This window comes from Cylas formicarius, unplaced genomic scaffold, assembly GCF_029955315.1.
Source record: "Cylas formicarius isolate icCylForm1 unplaced genomic scaffold, icCylForm1.1 PGA_scaffold_10__41_contigs__length_53128322, whole genome shotgun sequence".
Lineage (NCBI taxonomy): Eukaryota > Metazoa > Arthropoda > Insecta > Coleoptera > Brentidae > Cylas > Cylas formicarius.
In genome coordinates, this window is record NW_026844214.1 from 49,656,313 (window position 1) to 49,674,804 (window position 18,492).

The 18,492-nt window shown below is 34.5% G+C and overlaps 2 protein-coding genes across 6 annotated transcripts in view; one reads left to right on the top strand and one right to left on the bottom strand.

Annotated features, from left to right (window-relative positions):
* The window catches only part of LOC132708289 (transcriptional repressor p66-beta), a 62,119-nt gene that overhangs the window by 6,223 nt on the left and 37,404 nt on the right, over positions 1-18,492 (top strand). For 2 of the 3 annotated variants that reach the window (XM_060680521.1, XM_060680523.1), the window contains exon 2: positions 17,896-18,216. In XM_060680521.1, coding sequence (XP_060536504.1) covers positions 17,896-18,216 — 321 coding nt within the window. Of the gene's footprint in view, positions 1-11,653; positions 12,424-17,895; positions 18,217-18,492 lie in introns of those variants that run through there. The other variant, XM_060680522.1, reaches the window with a different exon arrangement.
* On the bottom strand, positions 357-10,761 carry LOC132708290 (F-box/LRR-repeat protein 3). Of its 3 annotated transcripts, none has more exons than XM_060680524.1 (7): positions 10,640-10,761; positions 10,214-10,412; positions 9,859-10,098; positions 9,564-9,804; positions 9,033-9,308; positions 8,667-8,987; positions 357-3,720 (listed from the first exon to the last, which is right to left on the bottom strand). In XM_060680524.1, exons 2-7 carry the CDS (start codon positions 10,408-10,410, stop codon positions 3,589-3,591), a joined length of 1,407 nt encoding a protein of 468 aa, XP_060536507.1. In that variant the 5' UTR covers positions 10,411-10,412; positions 10,640-10,761; the 3' UTR covers positions 357-3,588. The 3 variants fall into 3 exon arrangements, with proteins under 3 accessions (XP_060536507.1, XP_060536508.1, XP_060536509.1); XM_060680525.1 differs by lacking the exon at positions 10,640-10,761 and adding an exon at positions 10,463-10,588; XM_060680526.1 differs by having other exon boundaries at positions 359-3,720; positions 8,667-8,978.

An 18,492-nucleotide genomic window follows, 5' to 3' on the forward strand; every position in this document is an offset into this window, starting at 1 on the left:
CAAGTTTCTGAAGGATGGTATTGGGGCAGATTTTAAAAAAATCTGTCTGGCAGTTATGAATAAAATGTTCAATAGTGCCCCCCGCTATTTGAACAAATAATGTTTATTTATTTTTTAAAATAATTGATAATTATAATTAAATAAGTTCATTTTATATTATTTTACAGTTGTGAATCACAATGGTAAGAAATTACAAAAAGAAAACGACGAGACAGCTTTATTGTGTGGTGTCAACGATAGCATGAAACTGAGGACCGCTGCTGTTTATATATATATATATATATATATATATATATATATATATATATATATATATATATATATATATATATATATATATATATATATATATATATATATATATATATATATATATATATATATTGTACTATAGAGTAAAGAAATATAAAGAGAATGTAATGAGTAATGAGACATACTGTGAGTCAAGTTTGCTGGAAAGGTACTTATTAAAAATGTCCAAAATGAATTATGGTCTTATCTACTTACAAGGTCGAAAATTGGCATATCAATGTAGCAGGGTTAAATAAATGTCCTGAAAAATGGTTAGATAACAAGAGTGTGGGCATTGAATGGATGAAAAACTTTATGAAAAGGCACCCAGTATTATCTTTGCGAAAATCTGAAAACACCAGTCTTTCCAGATCAACCAGCTTCAATAAGCATAATGTCATGATGAAACGCAAGCCTGCAATTCTGCCTTTAGCAAAATGAGAACAATGTATGCCTCAGAACAATATGTATAAAAAGAAAAAACCATTGCCAAAATATCAGTTAAACTCAGAATCTGACGGAAATATATCTTTTCACGATGATTCTGATATGGATTTAACAGATGGTCAAAATAATTCTGAGTCTGATAATCTAGTTGATGAAAGCGAATCAATTTAATCCTTGAGAAATGAGAAATTATATGAAAATGACTATATATTGGTAAAGTGTCACTCTGCCAAAAAAGAATCACAAATGTATTTATTTCTTTGCCAGGGACACATTTGAACAAAAATGTGTTTTTGAAAAATAATAATATTTTTAGTTATAAGTAAAAACAAGTAAATTTAATTTTTATTTTGTAGCACAAATAGCATATCTATTCATAAGAAAAATTATATACCTTGATATGTAGCACAATGTGAGAAATATAATATTTTATTTAAAAAGTGTTCAACAGTGCCTCCCTCTCCCCTATGTTATCTTTGTTTTTAACATGTCGGCTTCACAATCAACCAAGAAACGAAAAACCTGGGATAAAGAAAAAATGGCAGAAGCTGTAAAATTCGTCCGGTGAAAGAAAATGGGATATTTGAAAGCGGTCCAGCATTGTCAAGTGCCTAGGCAACTTTATTTCGTCTATGCCAAAAATCTGTCTCAAATGAACTGTCAGCTAGTAGAATACATATTAATGATGGAGAGCAAGGTTCACGGTTTATGTCGTAGACACTAGCTAATCGGAACAACTTACAGAATCCCTTCGGTGAATCAGGTATGGCTGGGAAAAGTCGATAAAGTTATTTTTAAATCTGGTACATCTTTTGCCAGAGCATTTGGATTTGATAAAGAAAAAGTGGCTGCTTTTTTCAACTTCCCTGAAAAGCTTTACACTAAAAATAACTATCCACCAAATCACAATAGCACAAAGTAAGATACCACAAATCATTGGTCACAAAAGTAAATGCCAGATAGCTGCACTGACATCAGCAGAATGAGGACCTCTCTCAGAAAAAATGAGTGAGAAGCTATCCACCAGGATCAGTCGGAGTTGCACATCCATCAGGATTTAAATGAACATCTTTTCAGACTGGTTCAAGCACTTCAATCAACATACCAACCCGACTCCTGAATCAAGGATATTTTTTCTTATTGAAATTATGATTTATGCTTATATTCCATGTATGAGTACCTATTCCATATTTGGTTACTCATTTGTGATTTTGGTTCTTGTTTTAGATTTAAATTTTAATTAAATGAGAGTTCTTGCATCAAAGAAAATTTAATATCAGGTTTTCGCAAGTGCGGAATATTTCCTTTGAACATTGATGAAGTTTTAACCCGCATACCTAGAAGTTCAGACAATAGAGATGATGTTGAGTTTTCTTCACAATACAATACAAACATTTGCAGAAAAAAATGAACATACCGCCTGAGAAGTGTGTAGGAACAAATGGAAGAGCCTACGACAACAAAGGACGCTGAACAGCTTCTCTTACAACCATCTACTTCTACGCTTGATTTCAATGATAATTCTTCAGATAACGTTAACTTCGATGAGGTTGAAAAAGTGCAGGAAAAAGAAAAAGAGTTCATAGATTGGATACAGGCGAAATATCCTCAAACAAATGAACTCCATTTTGATGAGGTTGTAAGAGAGGTGTTGTATTCTCTTATGAAGGACAGTTCTACCCTTGGCAAATTGCTTCCTTTGACAATGAGATTATAATAAATTCAATGGAGAAATCCCTAAAAATGTGCAAAATGGCCCTTAAAGAAGGATCAATTGACATATCCTTGGTGTGATGTTTGATTAAACCACCTCAACAAGTTACAAAAGAGGCATCTTCTCTGTCCCTGAGCTAGCACGGTAGTAGTACAGTGACTAAATGTTAGGTGTACATTTTTTAGCAGATACACTATTTTCCATATAGCTACTACATATATACTCATTTATTTAAGTACTTATACATGTATTTTATTTTACTTTTGTATTCGTTACAATACTTGCAGTTATTTTTTTTTTGCAATAAAAAATAAAATTAATTTTTTGTTTTCTTGTTTGATACCGACTGAGGAAAAGTATAAAAATATGCACATCCACTTTACTCCAACCAGCGATTAGCCAATATTTTTGTAGGTGGGGCAAGGCAACCTTTGGCTATGGGAGCCTCTTCCACTTTTCAAGTAAAATATTTTTAATACGTAGGGTCTAAGCAGAAACAAAAAGAAATTCCGATTTCATAATATTTTTTCAAATCTTGTTCCATAAAAGCGGAATAAAGAAATCCCGGTTTACGGTACTTAAAGATATAAACACCGTTCCTCTCGTTTAGAGGGCAATATTAATAGTTCCTCGAATCTGAAATTCCTAGAGGGCAGTGACAGTAGTTCAACTGACTCCCCAGAAGCATTAAGCTGCAAGGTGTGTAATTTGTGTGTGTGACCACAAAAAACTCCCCTATTAGTCCTTAATCGACAGATCGGCTTTACGGTTTACATTTTCCCGCGATAGATTCCATTGTCGGTAGGTTATAAGTTCGCGATATTCAATACTGAAGGAAACAGAAAATTCAAATAAACCAATGTCTGAAACAATGCAACATCATTGGCTAATGTGTTGTGTAAAAACAACTGCAAGCAAACTGCAGCGCCCAGTCGGTCGCAACGCGTTAATAACAAAACGAAACGCCCGTGCAAGACGTTTCTACTAAATAACAAAAAAAAAACAAAACAAAACAAAAATAGAAAAATAAATATAAGGCTTCGAAGTTTTCAAATTTGTCAAATGTACATGCGCGTGAAAAAGTCAGACGACAAAACTTGTTGAAGTTTCGTTTATTTTTTTGTCGGGTTTTAGACTTAACGTAAGTCGGCTAATACGTACGGCAACAAAAATTCGTCCGAATCGCCGGCCACCGGATCGAGGATGACCGGATGCAATTCCGAACGTTTCAGCGGCTTCCACGGCCTTTGCAAATTGGAAGAGATATCCTGGAATAAATAAACAAAAAGTCAAGCATAATTAAAAATGAGATTATTATCCGCCATTCAAGTTCGTTTCTAAGTGATAAAAAAGCATGTTTACTACTTAGATCTGTTGCTATTTAAGACGTGTAGAAAATCGGAACTTCGTTTAACCGACAACAAATAAATATAAGGCATAATTAAAAATGAGATTATCCGCCATTCACGTTCGTTTCTAGGTGATAAAGAAGTATGTTTACTATTTAAATGACAATAATAATAATAAAGAGCCTTTATTCGGTTTCGATGGAAATATCTTACAAAAATATATAACTGTGGGGCGGCATCCAACATAGTTGCTCTCATGCTACCCCCTAAAACGAGTATATGACACAATTTATAAAATAAAAATATAGCAAATAAATTATATAGACATTCATTCAAAATGGTAGACACTGCTAGAATGAATTCAAAAAAGAAATACATATATACAATTTGACAGTTACTAGTTTTATGATCGGTCTCTATTATGATAAAGTATTGTTTAAGTTTTTGTTTGAATGAAGTTAGCGAGGTGATTGATCTCAGTTGGAGAGGGAGTTTTCTTGTAAGCCTTGATAGCATTGTACGTAAAACTGCGCTGAAACTGTGCTGAAGTATGTTTGGGAACAGTAAACAGCCCCCTATGGCGAGTATTAACCGAATGAGTATCTGATCCACGAGTAAGTTTGTCAAAAAGATACGTCGGACGTTGGAGAGATATTACTTTTTTAACTAAGACTAAAAGCTGCGACTCAAAACGTTCATCTAATGTTAGGCAGCGAGAATCCTCTAGGCTAGTAGATATATGATCAAATTTACGAATATTGTATGAGAATTTGAGACAGGCATTCTGAAGACGCTTGTCCTTTTGAAGTAGGGCAGGCCAGTAAACTACCATACAGTATGAAATTGTGGAGAGAATTAAGGAATCGGTAAGTTTTAACTTAATTGCGGTGCCCAGAATATCTTTATTACAGTAGAGAATCCGAAGCTTGTAAAACGATTTCTGGATCAATGAAGCTACGTGACCTTGAAAACGCAGATTATTATCCAAATGCAGACCCAGATTTTTGCATTCGGCAACCGGCCGTAACAGAAGGTCATTTCAGTAAATTTTGGCAGCGTCTAGACTAATTATTTTTCCTTTATCTTTACCAAAAATTATGAGTTGCGTCTTATTTTCGTTAAATAACAGACCGTGCTTACTAGAAATATCACCGAGGGCACGGAGGTCACTGTTTATATTATTAACGGCGGTATTAATTTGAGAGTAATTAAAAGAAAGATATACTGAGTGTTGTCGGCGTACTGATGGGAGGAACAATGCTTAATAAATTTACAGAAGTCGGAGGTATAAAAGGAAAACAGCATCGGACCTAAAATACTATCCTGTGCTACACCTTTGGGAATATTTATATAATTGGAATAGCTGTTATTGAAGAAAATGTCGCTCGTCAATATATTCCTTCATTCAATCATATTTGGGCATCTGATTTTGCAATTTCCCTATCAATTATGTATGAGGAAATGCTTAAGATGGACTTAAACAGGGACCCTGATCGAGACGGGATTCCTCAATTTCAAAAATTGTAGTTTTGTTTTATCCCTCCCCCGTTACATTATTTTTAATAAATTACACTCCTCAGTTATTTGAAACCCATTTTCAAAACTGGAAATAAAGCAGACATCTGTAACTTAAGCTGTATTCCCAAACATTTCGGAAAGATAGTTCCTGATTATTTGAAGTCCATTTTGAGCACAATAATAATTTTCGAGTAGTTTTTTTTTTTTTTAAGAAGAGAACAGAATCGAATCTGGTTTTGGACGTGGGTGACATTTCCCAGTGGAGAACTGGCTACTTAACTGATAGATTTCAAGTTGTCAAGATAAATAATTTGTGTTCCTATAATTTTCCTAACCCATCTGCTGTACCCCATCTGACCTTGACACATTTGCTATGTGGTGATGGATCTGAACATAGCAAAGGGTCACTTCATATGCTGCACTAAAAACCACAACATAGCTGCGCTCAGCTATTGCATAAATAGCTCTCTATTGTCTCAGTCCTCAAACATCAGTAATCTTGTAGTAATAATTGACTCCCCTTTGCTAGTCCCGTAAATAGAATAGTTTTCAGAGCGCTAAGGATGGCTTCGTTTAGATGGAGATAGGTAGATATTTCTTTATTCCAAAAATTGTTACACATGTTAACAATAAATGAAATGACGTCAGGTACTTATTGCTAGAGCAATCGTAATTTTACATTATATTCTTAATGTTACATAAGGATTATTTACACGTTTAGAGAAGTTTTACACACATATATTCAGGACTCTTTTGAGTGATTCGCAAGAGATGTAAGGGATAGGTGTAATATTCTGATCTGATATTATAATTTTCTGTATTTAGTTCTTGGAATAAATGTTTATTTCTGTGAAGGAACATAATGCATTCAAATATGTATAGAGCATATAGTGTCAAAAGTCCCAAGGAACAATTAGGATTCATTTAGGAGCTTATAAAGACACTGGTAGCCAAACCGTCGGGCCTAAGCTACGCCATAGTTATTATAGCAAACTTTTGATTTTTCACCCTGTCCATTTTTGTAGATCTTAATAATTTCAGCACGTTGGCTCAGATATGACTATCCATTTTAGTTCCGAACCTCCTACGCCATATCCGTTCAATTTTGTTAATAGTATGTCTCTGTCTAAGCAATCATAGGCCTTGGATAGGTCTAAGAAAATTCCAACCGCTGCTTCCCCCTTTTCAAAGCAATTGTTGTTTGTAAAAATTGGTATATGTCATTTGCGTCGATTTTCACTTTAAAAACCCGTGTTGATTTGTATTTGTTTGAAGAACAACAGCACTTCACACTGCTATTAGAATACTATGCTGTTGCCTACTTAAACCTATATTACAATATTCCTCACTAGTCTGGAACCCTTCATTAATTATATAATTGATTGTCCCATATTGCTTTCTTCACTAATGCTCTCAGTTTGACCTAGAACTACCAGCTCATATCCTAATCACCTCGATTTTTTCGACCCCATCTTATATAGTTTTATGAGTCTCTTGAAGAGCCATGTGATATAGGATACAACCTATAGAAATTTATTTACTTATATATTGATGGTTTTGTTTTCGTTTTGTATTTAGGTTATAATGGAATAATTGAATGGTTTATTTTAGTTGATTAGTTGACATATTTTGTATCTGGGTAGGTCCGTTAATAAACAAATAAATAATAACAATGATGGATGATAATAAAAATAACTATCATTCACAAATGCCTTTGGTTAAGAAGTTAACTCATGCCGCAAAATTTTTAGGATATTTTAGATTTTTTGCCCATAAACGACACACCCTTTATATGATACAATCATTGTTCGAAGTAGAGATTATAGCCCTGGATTTTCTACGCGTCCTGGTTCAAGAATTTTTTGAAAATGGTAAATGGTTTTCGAGAAAATAAGTTTTTTCTGAAACCATGCAGTGCGCCGTAATAATCAATGACGTCATGGCGTCTTGACAGCCCCCGAAATAGTGATTTCAATATGGATTTTTTCAAATATCCCGAGCAGCGTATGTGATAGACGAAAACAGCAAATACAAAAATTGTAGCTCTTGATGCGGCCTATGACACCGATTAGCCATATTTTGTGCGATTTTTGATTTGTGGCTAATAATTTACTCTGTAAGAAAGCAATTTTCTAGGTTTTTTAGATTTTTGCCTATAATTTGAAAACCCTGTATATAATCGAAACAATGCCTGAAATAAATGTTATAGCACTGGATCTTCTGCGCCTGTCGGTTAAAAAATTTTGCCAATCGGATGAACGATTATGGAGGAAAACATATTTTTCTGGAAGCTAAAATTACCAAAATAAAAAAATTCAAATATATTTAAAAAATACTTGGTAATATTTGATTGCGCCCAATTTCTACAGTTTAAATGTGGACACGGACTTTTACTTCTCTGCTAAATTTGAAGTTCGTATTTAGCACGAAATATCGGGTACACCCTCTACAATTGGTGAAAACCTTAAATACAAAAGTTTTTGCTATCTACGCGGGCTATATCGCAATATAAAAGAAAGTGAGATCTGAATCACAGTCTTTCAGTTATAACCAATTTTCACCCATTTTTCAGTGTTTTTGAATTTGCGGCACACCCTGTATATTTTTGAAAAATTGTCAAAAATAGAAGTATATACAGCCGTATCTTCTGCTTCTTCTGGTTAATGAATTTTTTTGGTCTCGTAAACAGTTTTTGAAAAATGTTTTTTGTAGACTCTTGTACACGCGATTTTTTGATTTTTTAGAATACTTCCCGACCCCCCAGCCCCCCCATTTTCAATAGGTTCCGTCACGAGGCAAAGCTGCATATATGTGCCAAATATGAAGTAGATTGCTTTAAATTTCGGACACTTATCGTGCTTCATAGCAAGGTCCAAAAAACAGTCGAAAATCGCGAAAAAAAGATGGATACCGGAGATGGAGAAAAATGCAATACAATACAATAAAAGCGTCGGACAGTACATTAAATAATGTATGAGCTAAATATTCAAAATTTTTTTGGCCACTAGCTTTAAACTTGAATGCTGCCCTAATACATGTGTCTTTATGTATAGTTTTATATTGGTGGTTAATTTCAATTAATGTTATGTATAAATAATGTATAGAGAAAGACCCAGTCTACTATCTAATAGAGTAACACAGATTATACTGTAAGTGTATATATATAGGGTGTGTTCTCGAGAAAAACTCAAGATGTCTGAATCTTAAGACCAACTCCCTCAATTTTTCCAATGACTCCAAAAATATTTCTCAAATATCCTACAATCACTTTTATATAAAACCATTTTTTTCAATACCTGGCACATAGAAAACGTTTTTTTTTTTTTAAGCTAAGTTATGTTGCTTACATCTATGCAGTACACGTTGAGGGAATCGCTGAACAATATATCATCTTGGGGTATCTCAAGCCTCGTCAACTTTGGCCCCCTCAGCCGACCGATGGCCACCAAATTGTATTCGCAATATTTGTAGCCGTAAATAATAAGTTCTTCAAAGTGCAAACACTGCCACGACATTAAAATAAAAGGGTCCGGAATGTTCACAGAAGATTTCGAGCACTTCCAGCTGTAGTCACAATCGCTCAACGAATCTATCCAAATGACACTACGTAAAGTATTCGCATAAAATGTCGGTAAGGTACGGAGTACCTCCATATTCACCTGGAATAACTATATATATCACATAAGTTGAAACGCGGCAGGTTCGGAACTTACATTTTCACAGAAAAACACCTTCAAATGACTCAGGGGCATCTGCTCCTTTAGCACAGTCACGTGCAACTGGGCAATCTCTTTGTACGCATGAATCACTGACAAGCGTAACATGCACTGGGGATGCGCCCTTTTGAAATCTATCCAGGCTTCATTTGTTGAACCCGGATGGTTTTTCTGGACTGCATGCAAGTGAACCACCAATCTCGATAGCAGAGTCGCTTTTTCTAACTTATATAAAAACTCATCTGACAGATGGTCATAATCCACACTTAAAATCTGCAAAGTGTGAGACAGTGGTGGAGATTTTTGGACACAAAATATGAAAAATCAGGGCCCTAGGCTCTCAGGTTACATTTTTGAGCCAGGCTTCGATAAGAAAGACACACAATACAATAAAATTGTTATGAAATGATTAAATTCCCTAAATTTTACAAAAAAAATAAGTTCTATTAAAAATCCATCAGTCCATCATCCGGATTTTTTTTACAGTGGCAAGTGGATTTTTAATATCCGTTAAAAAACAACGAATACCTGCAGATTTCTAAATTGGGCCAAAAGCTCGAGATTGAAATAGCTCGGTTCATATTTTACTGGATCGTCTTTAACAGACGCTAGTCCAAGCAGAGTAACCTTAGAAGGTGTCAAATTCTTCAACAGAATTTCCATATTGTGTGCAAACTCCTCCACACACCCAATACTGAATTTATTTAGTCTAGGTAATACCATCGTCAAAAGGTTAACAATTTCAAATGTGTTGCTAACTTCCACTGAACTAAAACAATTACCAGCTTGTTTCAAACTGATTTAATTGAGTGTTACAACTTACTCCTCAATGTATTTCTGAGGTATTTCAAAACGACAATGGGTAGGCTCAAGTAAAAGATTCCTGAAATGGTTGTTCTCACTAAATGTCCTTAATAGTATGACAAATTGATTAAGACATGTCGGCGATAAGGAATTTAACGATACTGTTGCTTCTGACACTATTCGGCCAAGGGTTGCTATATAAAAGTTTACTTTGCTTACATTATGCTGTTCTAGATCAAATTTAGCTGAAGACCACCATCTGAAAAAATATGCAAACCTTATGGTGAAGGGATAAAATATCTAAAAATGCTGGGAAATAACATCATCATTGTACAAATTGAAATGCACACAAACAATTTATTTGCTGAACTTACTTTGGATGAAAAATTATTTGTCGCCAATTGTGACAAACGCTTGATGCGTTTTTACGATCTTCATAACTCAAGTATTCAAATATCTCATGGAGAACAATGCTTGGCAAATAAGCCCATTTCGAGTTTATCATAAATTCGTCAGAGGATTTAGATCGTTTGGCCTTAGAACATCCCCCATTACATCCAGAATTATCCATAACTGAAAATAAAGAAACACATTGCCGAAACTGGTGGAATGTTTTGTGGTACCTCCTTCGATTCATTTCAAATGTAATTAGCAGTCAAAACAGGTAATTTATGATTGCGAAATCTCGAATAATGGTAAAAAAACGCGTAAAAATGGGAACAAAATGCAAAAGAAATGCCAAAAGTTTTATTTGACAACTAGAATGAATTTCAAAGCATACTGACTAATATTTAACTTACCAAGTTATACTAGATACATTCCATCCAGACATACAAAAATCCTTTTTATGAAGGACAACAAACAAGAACACAAATGGAAAGTCTAGGAACTGCGCCACAATCAAAACATAACTGAAAAAAACACAAATCAGCTGTGACCTTATCCATAGTATAAGACTAGCCGTCTAATCATAGCATCACAATTTACCTTCCACCGGGGTTTTAAACATTCAATGCATTGTGTAAGCTGCAGAATTATTTGCCGCATTTGATTGAGATTGTGAACACAGCCGAAGATTTCACATTTTATGAACTATTTGAAAAAAATAACTCCCAATGTATCGCAATAAAATTCACCCAATTCCTTTTACAATAAATGACGATCTTGGAGATATGAAATTGCAGGTTCCAAAAATTAGTGGTGGTATAAAAGCTGCTACGACTGTTAGTATCACAATGGTTGTAAATAATTTTGGCAGTGTTTAATTTATTTTGATTTAATGAGTTCCGGAATATTCAATTGATATATTATTAGGACATCCACATTTGGTGCTTGACGTTACTTCGTTTTGGGAAGTATTTATCTTAAACATGGTTATTTGTATTAAATGAATTATGAAAAGTTTGCAAAAATCTCTAGGCGGGTATCTAGAATATTAAAAAATATATATTCTGGGTAAATATTCTTATTTAATTGAAAAAACCTCGCAATTTCTCTAGGAATATGGTGTGTAATTATTATGCAGTTTTATATTTTTCTACTTTAAAGAAATTTCAGTAAATGATCGGTAATTATTGCCAAACAATCCAACTTACTATGCCATTACGCTACTACTATAGTAACGAGAGTGAGTGAAAGGGAAGATGAGTTAGATGCGAGATTTGTATCATATGCGGTGTGAATAAAGTAAAGCGGGATGCAGCTACGACGCACGTTCCCTAAAAATACACCCGCAGCCGAAGCAAAAGAACTTTAAAATTAGTCGTTGATAGCGGCATAAATATGTAGACACAACACAGGACCACGCCATATTGAATTGAATCAGTCTGTTAATTTTGGCTCCGTGGGAAGAGGTATCTCGGGGTTTTGTTTTATTGTTCCGGAATTTTGAAAATGACAAAATTTCGTCGGCCGTCGTCGGACTATTTGACACAAACGAACGGCGAGTGCCAAATTGTGATATAAATCGGAAAATAGAGCGGCGGTGGTTGCCGTATTTTAGAAAATAAATTTTAATACACAAATGTGCCTGTATGTGTACACGGAGATAATCGATTTGTCAACGCGAGGTTTAGATTACAATTTTCGGTGCAGTAATTGAACCAAAGTGGAGGTGCGTTCGGCGATCAACGCGAATATCGTAACATGTCCAACGTTGTTATTTTTTCATGTTTACATCAACTTGATAGGCTGGTTATCGTTCCAATTAAGGGATTATCGATATTTGTATTTCTATCAAACAAATGAAAGGACAATCGGTCAAAAGAAGACACGTCTTCCGGTCGCCGCGAGCCGTTACCATTCGAACGTGTGTGTCGCTCCGGCTTGATTATTTTAATTGGCCGTATAGTGGGGTCTAATGAAATATTTACCTGAATATCGAAAACTATTAAGTTTTACACGCTCGGTGCGCATAAATTGTTCCCTCCGTGTCGTGTCAATTTTCCTCGATTTGCGCTGGATGAAGTGCGTTCGTTACTTTTAGTTAGTGGGAAAATTGTTATCGCTCAAGTTTTCTAATTACGCACAGTGTTATGGAAAATAATATGGAAGTAGATGAAGCCGTCGTCGACTTAAGCATTGGGTGAGTTTGTATATTATCGACGATCGCGGAAAAGATATTTTAAGGTTATGGCAGGGGTTATGTTCGGTATTTTTATAAAATATTGGTTTATCTGTTTCTTTCAAGAATCGCCGTAAATCGTAAATAAATGCGGCTTTTGTACGTGCCATTCCTTACGAACGATGCTAATAATTTGTATATAATTAATAGGTGACTCTATTCCACCTATTAATTATTATATGATGCTCAAATTGCACGTTACAATTGGGGGATACGACCACTAGCATTGGTGTCCAAAAATGGTGGTAAAAAATCGACAGCACTTAGAGATTATTATCACGAGGCTACCTACTTACTAATAATAATTATTAAATTCAAAATTATCAATTGCACGTCAGAATAATTTCAAGGCCGACAATTTCAGTTCGGATGATGTTATGCCGCGCAATTTTTGTACCAAATTAATTTTCTCGTTAACAATTCGCACTAATCTCATTCTCCACGCCATCTATTGCGACATACCTAGACCGAGCTAATAGTTCTTCGACTTGGTATTCGCGAATGCAATAAGGATCCCGTTTGCTTTGGCTGGATGTTGTGCTGTCTCACAAAGGTTATATAAGTATCCATTTTAGCGAATTATCTGTTGCGAATTTTGTTTTCTATTTAATCGATGAATTTTGACCCTCCATGTTATTTATAAAAAAATGTAATATCCAAAACGAGCATGTTAGCTATTAGTACACGTGTTGAATAATAATTATAAAAAAAAGTGATAACAAATTTTAAGTTTGTTCCTTCAAATGACATCCTTATCATTTGTTTGCAATCTTCAGAGATTGTTTATTTTAAAGGAGCGGAAGAGATTCTTTTCGATTCTAATGATGTTATGGGTTATCGAATAGAAAACTGCCTGTAGATAAAATGGAAAATGTGCATTTCCACAAATGAAATAACCCAAATAGTTAAAATAACTGTGGTTTGAAGGGCCATTAATAATTTTTGATTTTGTTAAAAGGTTTTTCGGGTACTCAAAATTATGATATCTACTTAATAATGGTGAATCGGGATTAATAAATAGACTTTTTTAAAGAGCTATTTTTTCCTTTATTATTCGATGGAGTACGATGTACGTGAAATCGTGTTACTAATCCCATTTACAGTAATCGAATGTGTTGCCTGTAGTTATTATAAGCGACATTGGAGTAGCTGATAAAATACGTTATCATTTAGCCATGAACTAGTAAATTTGCGGCTTTAATGTTGTGAGGTAGTTTAAGATTATCGGTTTAACTTGTTGCACAAATGTTTGCGCATATCCCATTATCATATACTTTGCAGGTATTTTATATTTGTGTTTGAGAATTTATGTCAAGCCGACCCAGAAGTTATTCCGGTTAAGTTGTAAGTGTGTTGCGTAATTTTAGAGAATGGTGAATTTTAAGACAGAAATATTCCGTATATGCGTGGGCCCGCAAGACCTTAACCGAGTTCAAGTTTTATTCTTATTTGTTCAAAATGATAAATAAATAAATAAATAAAATTTTCTTTTAATTATTTCAAAAACAGAATGGCTGATGCACGGGTTGCGCATAGCGATAACGAGGGTTGGGTTGATTTTGATCAAAATAAAAAAAAATGCAATTAAATTTTCAAAAGCATTTTTCTCGAAAGCGGTGTGTTCTAGCGAGGTGCAACAAGGGTAAACTCTGTTCATAGATATAAGAAAGTGACTGATACGAATTAAGGAAAGACCCGGGCAAGCTGTAAGAATGAAATATGGCCGAACAGGTCCGTACTTTGCTTGGAATTTAATTATTTGGAGTTTTGTTAGGAAAGACACTAAACAATGTTTATTTATTTATGTGTGTATTTATGTTTAAATCTAAAATAAAATTATTACCTACTTAAATTACTTAAAATTATTCACATAATATATCAGTATCACTATCGCTATCATCGCCTGTTCTAATAATTTTTTGTTCTATATTATTTGCAATATGGATATATGATTGTTCTGCTTTTTCTATATGTTTAACAGAATTTGCCCAATTTTGTGGAGTGATGTTAACAACTTCGGTTTCTATAAGTTTGAGGACATTGGAGTTAACACGGGGAAAAACATTGTTACGACCAATGGCAGATTTCAGTTGGTGCCAAACATGTTCAATGGGATTATATATACAGTGGTAAGGTGGAAGCCTTAAAACTGTATGCCCTAGATTTTTTGCATAATTATCACAGACGTATTCCTTTTGTAGGTTCAAGCTTTGTAGAACCTCAAATAATTGCTTTTTGGTATAACTTCGTGAAAATAAATGTCGTTATTATACATGTAGTTTCGGATTGTTGCTTTTGTGTCGCATGAGGAAGGGGTTTTAGTCAACTGTCTACTGTGATAACTTGCATCGTCCATTACCATGACGCCATTAGGAGGAATGTTTGGAACTAGTTTGTTTTTAAACCAACTTTCAAATAAATCAGCGGTGGTGTCTTCATGATAATCCAGAGAAGAATCTTTAATATTTTTCGCAGACAGAGAAAGTCCATTTGGTATCCCACCATCTTTAGAGCCAGCATGCAAAATAGTTATTCTTTTGCCTCTTTTTGATGGCGCGTTTATTTTACACTTATCAGTTGAGTAAACCCAACCCTTTTCCGGGGTATGATAAGTGTCGAAGCACTTTTCATCCAAGTAAATAATTGGCCTTTGTTGTTCTCTGTAAATCCTAATTTTTTCTAGATATTTTTAAAATAAATTATTTAACTAACGGCAACAGCTAGAAACCCAATATTTTAGAAATAACTTATGATTTCATCAAAATTCCACAGATTTCGCGCGTGATTCGTCTTTCGGTTCAGCTATTCTGAAGTTATCGACATATATCACATATTTATTTATTCCACGAAACAGAATCGAATTTATCCCACCTTTGAAACGATGTTTATAATTAAAGAATGCGATTATGCCCCCTGGCGGCCATTCTAGATATTTTAAAAATAATTTCCAGCCCCAAGATAGGGCCTAGTGCCCTTCGTAATTGACCATCCGGTACACCTAGAAACATAGAAAAACCGAGGGGCAAATAATCATCCAAAATTGATACACCATACGTCACACAAACATTTGATTTCATAGATCACACAAAGATTTCACCGGTTTCAGACGTCACGGATTCTACACCGTTTATGTGGACAATTTTATATTCTGTCATAATTAAAAAAAATATATAAAAAATACACTTTTTTTTTTTAAAGTGGGAAAGAGTGTTGTGATTACGCAGATTGCACAAAGATTACTTAACCGGTTTCAGACTTGACGGATTCTATGAAGATTTTTAAAAATACTTTTTAAATTAGCGGAAAATTTTTGTATTCCGTCGTAAATAAAAAAAACATTAAGTAAAAATGATGATATAAAAAATACACTTAAAACGTTTTTTCAAATCTTGGGAAAGAATGTTGTAAATTCCATGAAGTTTCAAAACGGACGTAAACATAATATTTTTGAAATGTTTTTCAAAATTAAGTTGTTGGTTCATAGAAAAGGGAATTTTTAACACATTTGGTTAGGAATTTCGATGGTAATTCTCATTTTTCTATTTATAAAAAAGTTACTGCCAAATAGAAAAAAAAAGGCAGAGAAAATATCTTTTATGACCTTACCTTGTGCCTTATATTTTATAACTTTAAAAATAAATGAAGGGAGCAGGATATCCTGGAATAATTTTCAATCAATATTAAGTCGTAAAAACTCAAAATTTTAAAAATAATTTATAATTTCATCAGGATTTTATTGATTTCACAGAGCTGGCGCGCTTTGTCGTAGTCTTAAGGCTCCTTCATGTTTTTTGGGCCTAGTTGATATTTTTCGTCCGGTCTCTCCAATACATTATCGTAAATCTGGTTTTGGTTAGTTTTGGTTATATTTCTTAACTACTTTCGATGTGGATCTAATGTATTGGGTTTTAATGTTCAATGAAATGAAAGGAAATTAAGTACGAATTTATCAGTTTTGCCTGTAAAGGGTTTTAATATACAAACGGATAATCCTGGTTTGTGAATCACTTAATGAACAAGTTTAAGTTGACGATAGAATAGGAGAATATCTTGAATATTTTTCTGATAGTTATGTTCATGACCACCATAGCATTTCCTTTTCTGTGTTCAGGCTTTGGAGTATCAAATGTTGGAGATTTGGATTTTAAAGGTTTTTTTGCGTTTTAAAATCGAATGTCATTATCTGTTTGAGACGACAGACTCGACATTTATAATGATTTCCTCTTTTGGGATAATCATTCACCACAGTGTTTGGTAGTTGGGAAGAGTTTGATGGTCTTATTAGTGTTGACGTTAGTCTTCCGAATTTTTGAATTTAATTCTGATTAACAATCCTACGCAGCAGAAGCAGCTAGTGTTTTAGTCAATTTAATACGAGTCAGGACTGAGAGTTTTAAGTATTTGTCTTCTTATAATTGTTAATAACAAATATAAAGTTTTCTTGAATATTTATACAAGAGCAAGGCGGGCCCCTTACGGCAAGGAGGTCCACTTCAATAATTAACCAAAATTTTTTTCGCTATTATAATTATAAATTCTGGTTATTTGTACATTTTTATCTCTTAATTATTTTACCCAAAGTGGATAATTCTATGGATTTAGCCTAAAGCCAGATCTTTCGAAAATCTTATAAATACCTAATCAGTAACATTTTTTTTTATTAAATACTTTTTAATAAATAATTATAATTGTTATATATAAAATTTGGGTACATTTAGTTAGAGTTAGTCAAAAATAAATCGACTTGATGGTTAAAATCCACAAAAAATAATAAAAAGCTTGAGTGGGCCGTCTTGCCCCACTCTCCTCTACCTACTGGGTCAATCATTATAAAAATATGTTGTTAATAATTAACGATTCCGTACGTCACTTGTTAGTTTTCTTCTTTTCTTTTTCCAATTCTTCGGATTTATAATTTTGCGAAGGAAATATCGGCCTTGCTCGCGTAAATGGACCAGAAGTATGGTGCTTTTACAGCCGACCCCGTGATTGACTTTGCCTACTGTTTATTTCTAAAAAACCGCAGCCGCCGTATGTTTTCAATCTTGAATCTGACTTTTTGGCAGACAAAAATAAGGCATCTTCCACTCAACCATTTTTGGACCCAGCATGAAGAGTTATTATGGGTTTTCCACAATCTTTTCTCGTGAGTGTCGAATCACGTTTTGTCTAAACACACACAAGACAAAAAAGATTATTTTCAAACTTTCTCATAAGATAAATGGAGTACAGGTACTTACCCCTACTTTTTGAACTATCCAGTGAAATCAGCCTCGCGAGGTCAAAGCTCGAGAATCAGGTATATAAATACAAGGCAAGGCCTACTTAATGTTGGGATGGGTTTCATCTCGGTGCTAAAAAATATTTAAAACGTTAAAACAATAAATGCACTACATTTTTGGTCGTATTATAACAACGTCGATAATCCCGCAGAAGTTTCAACCGAACATCGCCAGCACTGAACCCGGCCGCACCCCGTCCCCCGACGACTACCCCTAGTCACGCTGATCTCATTCAACTACCCCAGCCGGCACTAGCGGCGGCCATGGTCAATTCGAGGCGGGTACTGCGCCCCAGGACGGAACCCCGGAGTTACGTCGAGTCGCCAGACGCCATCATTAACGGCACCTTCGGCGGCAAACGCACAAACGGCTTGGGTATAGATTACGGGGGGGAGAGCGACTCCAGCGATGGGGAGATGCCCCCGCTTCCGCCACCCATCAAGGAACTCACCCCGGCTGAGATTAAACAAAGGTGGGTGCGAAAAATAATAATAGGTTGCGTAATAGAGAAGCGAAGCAAATTTTACAATAGCCTGGCAATGGGAATTGTCGTCTCTTATTCATTTATATGAACGGTATATTCTTACCGCAATTGTTTAAAAATTATTATTTCGCTATGGAAAGTCTGTAAATAATCATCGAAAAAAGCGCCTACAAGGTGATGTACAGGGTATGCCACGTTAGACACTTACGGATTATCTTAGTTATTTTTCAGTCTGCTTTTTTTGAAATTAAAGATGGCGTCATC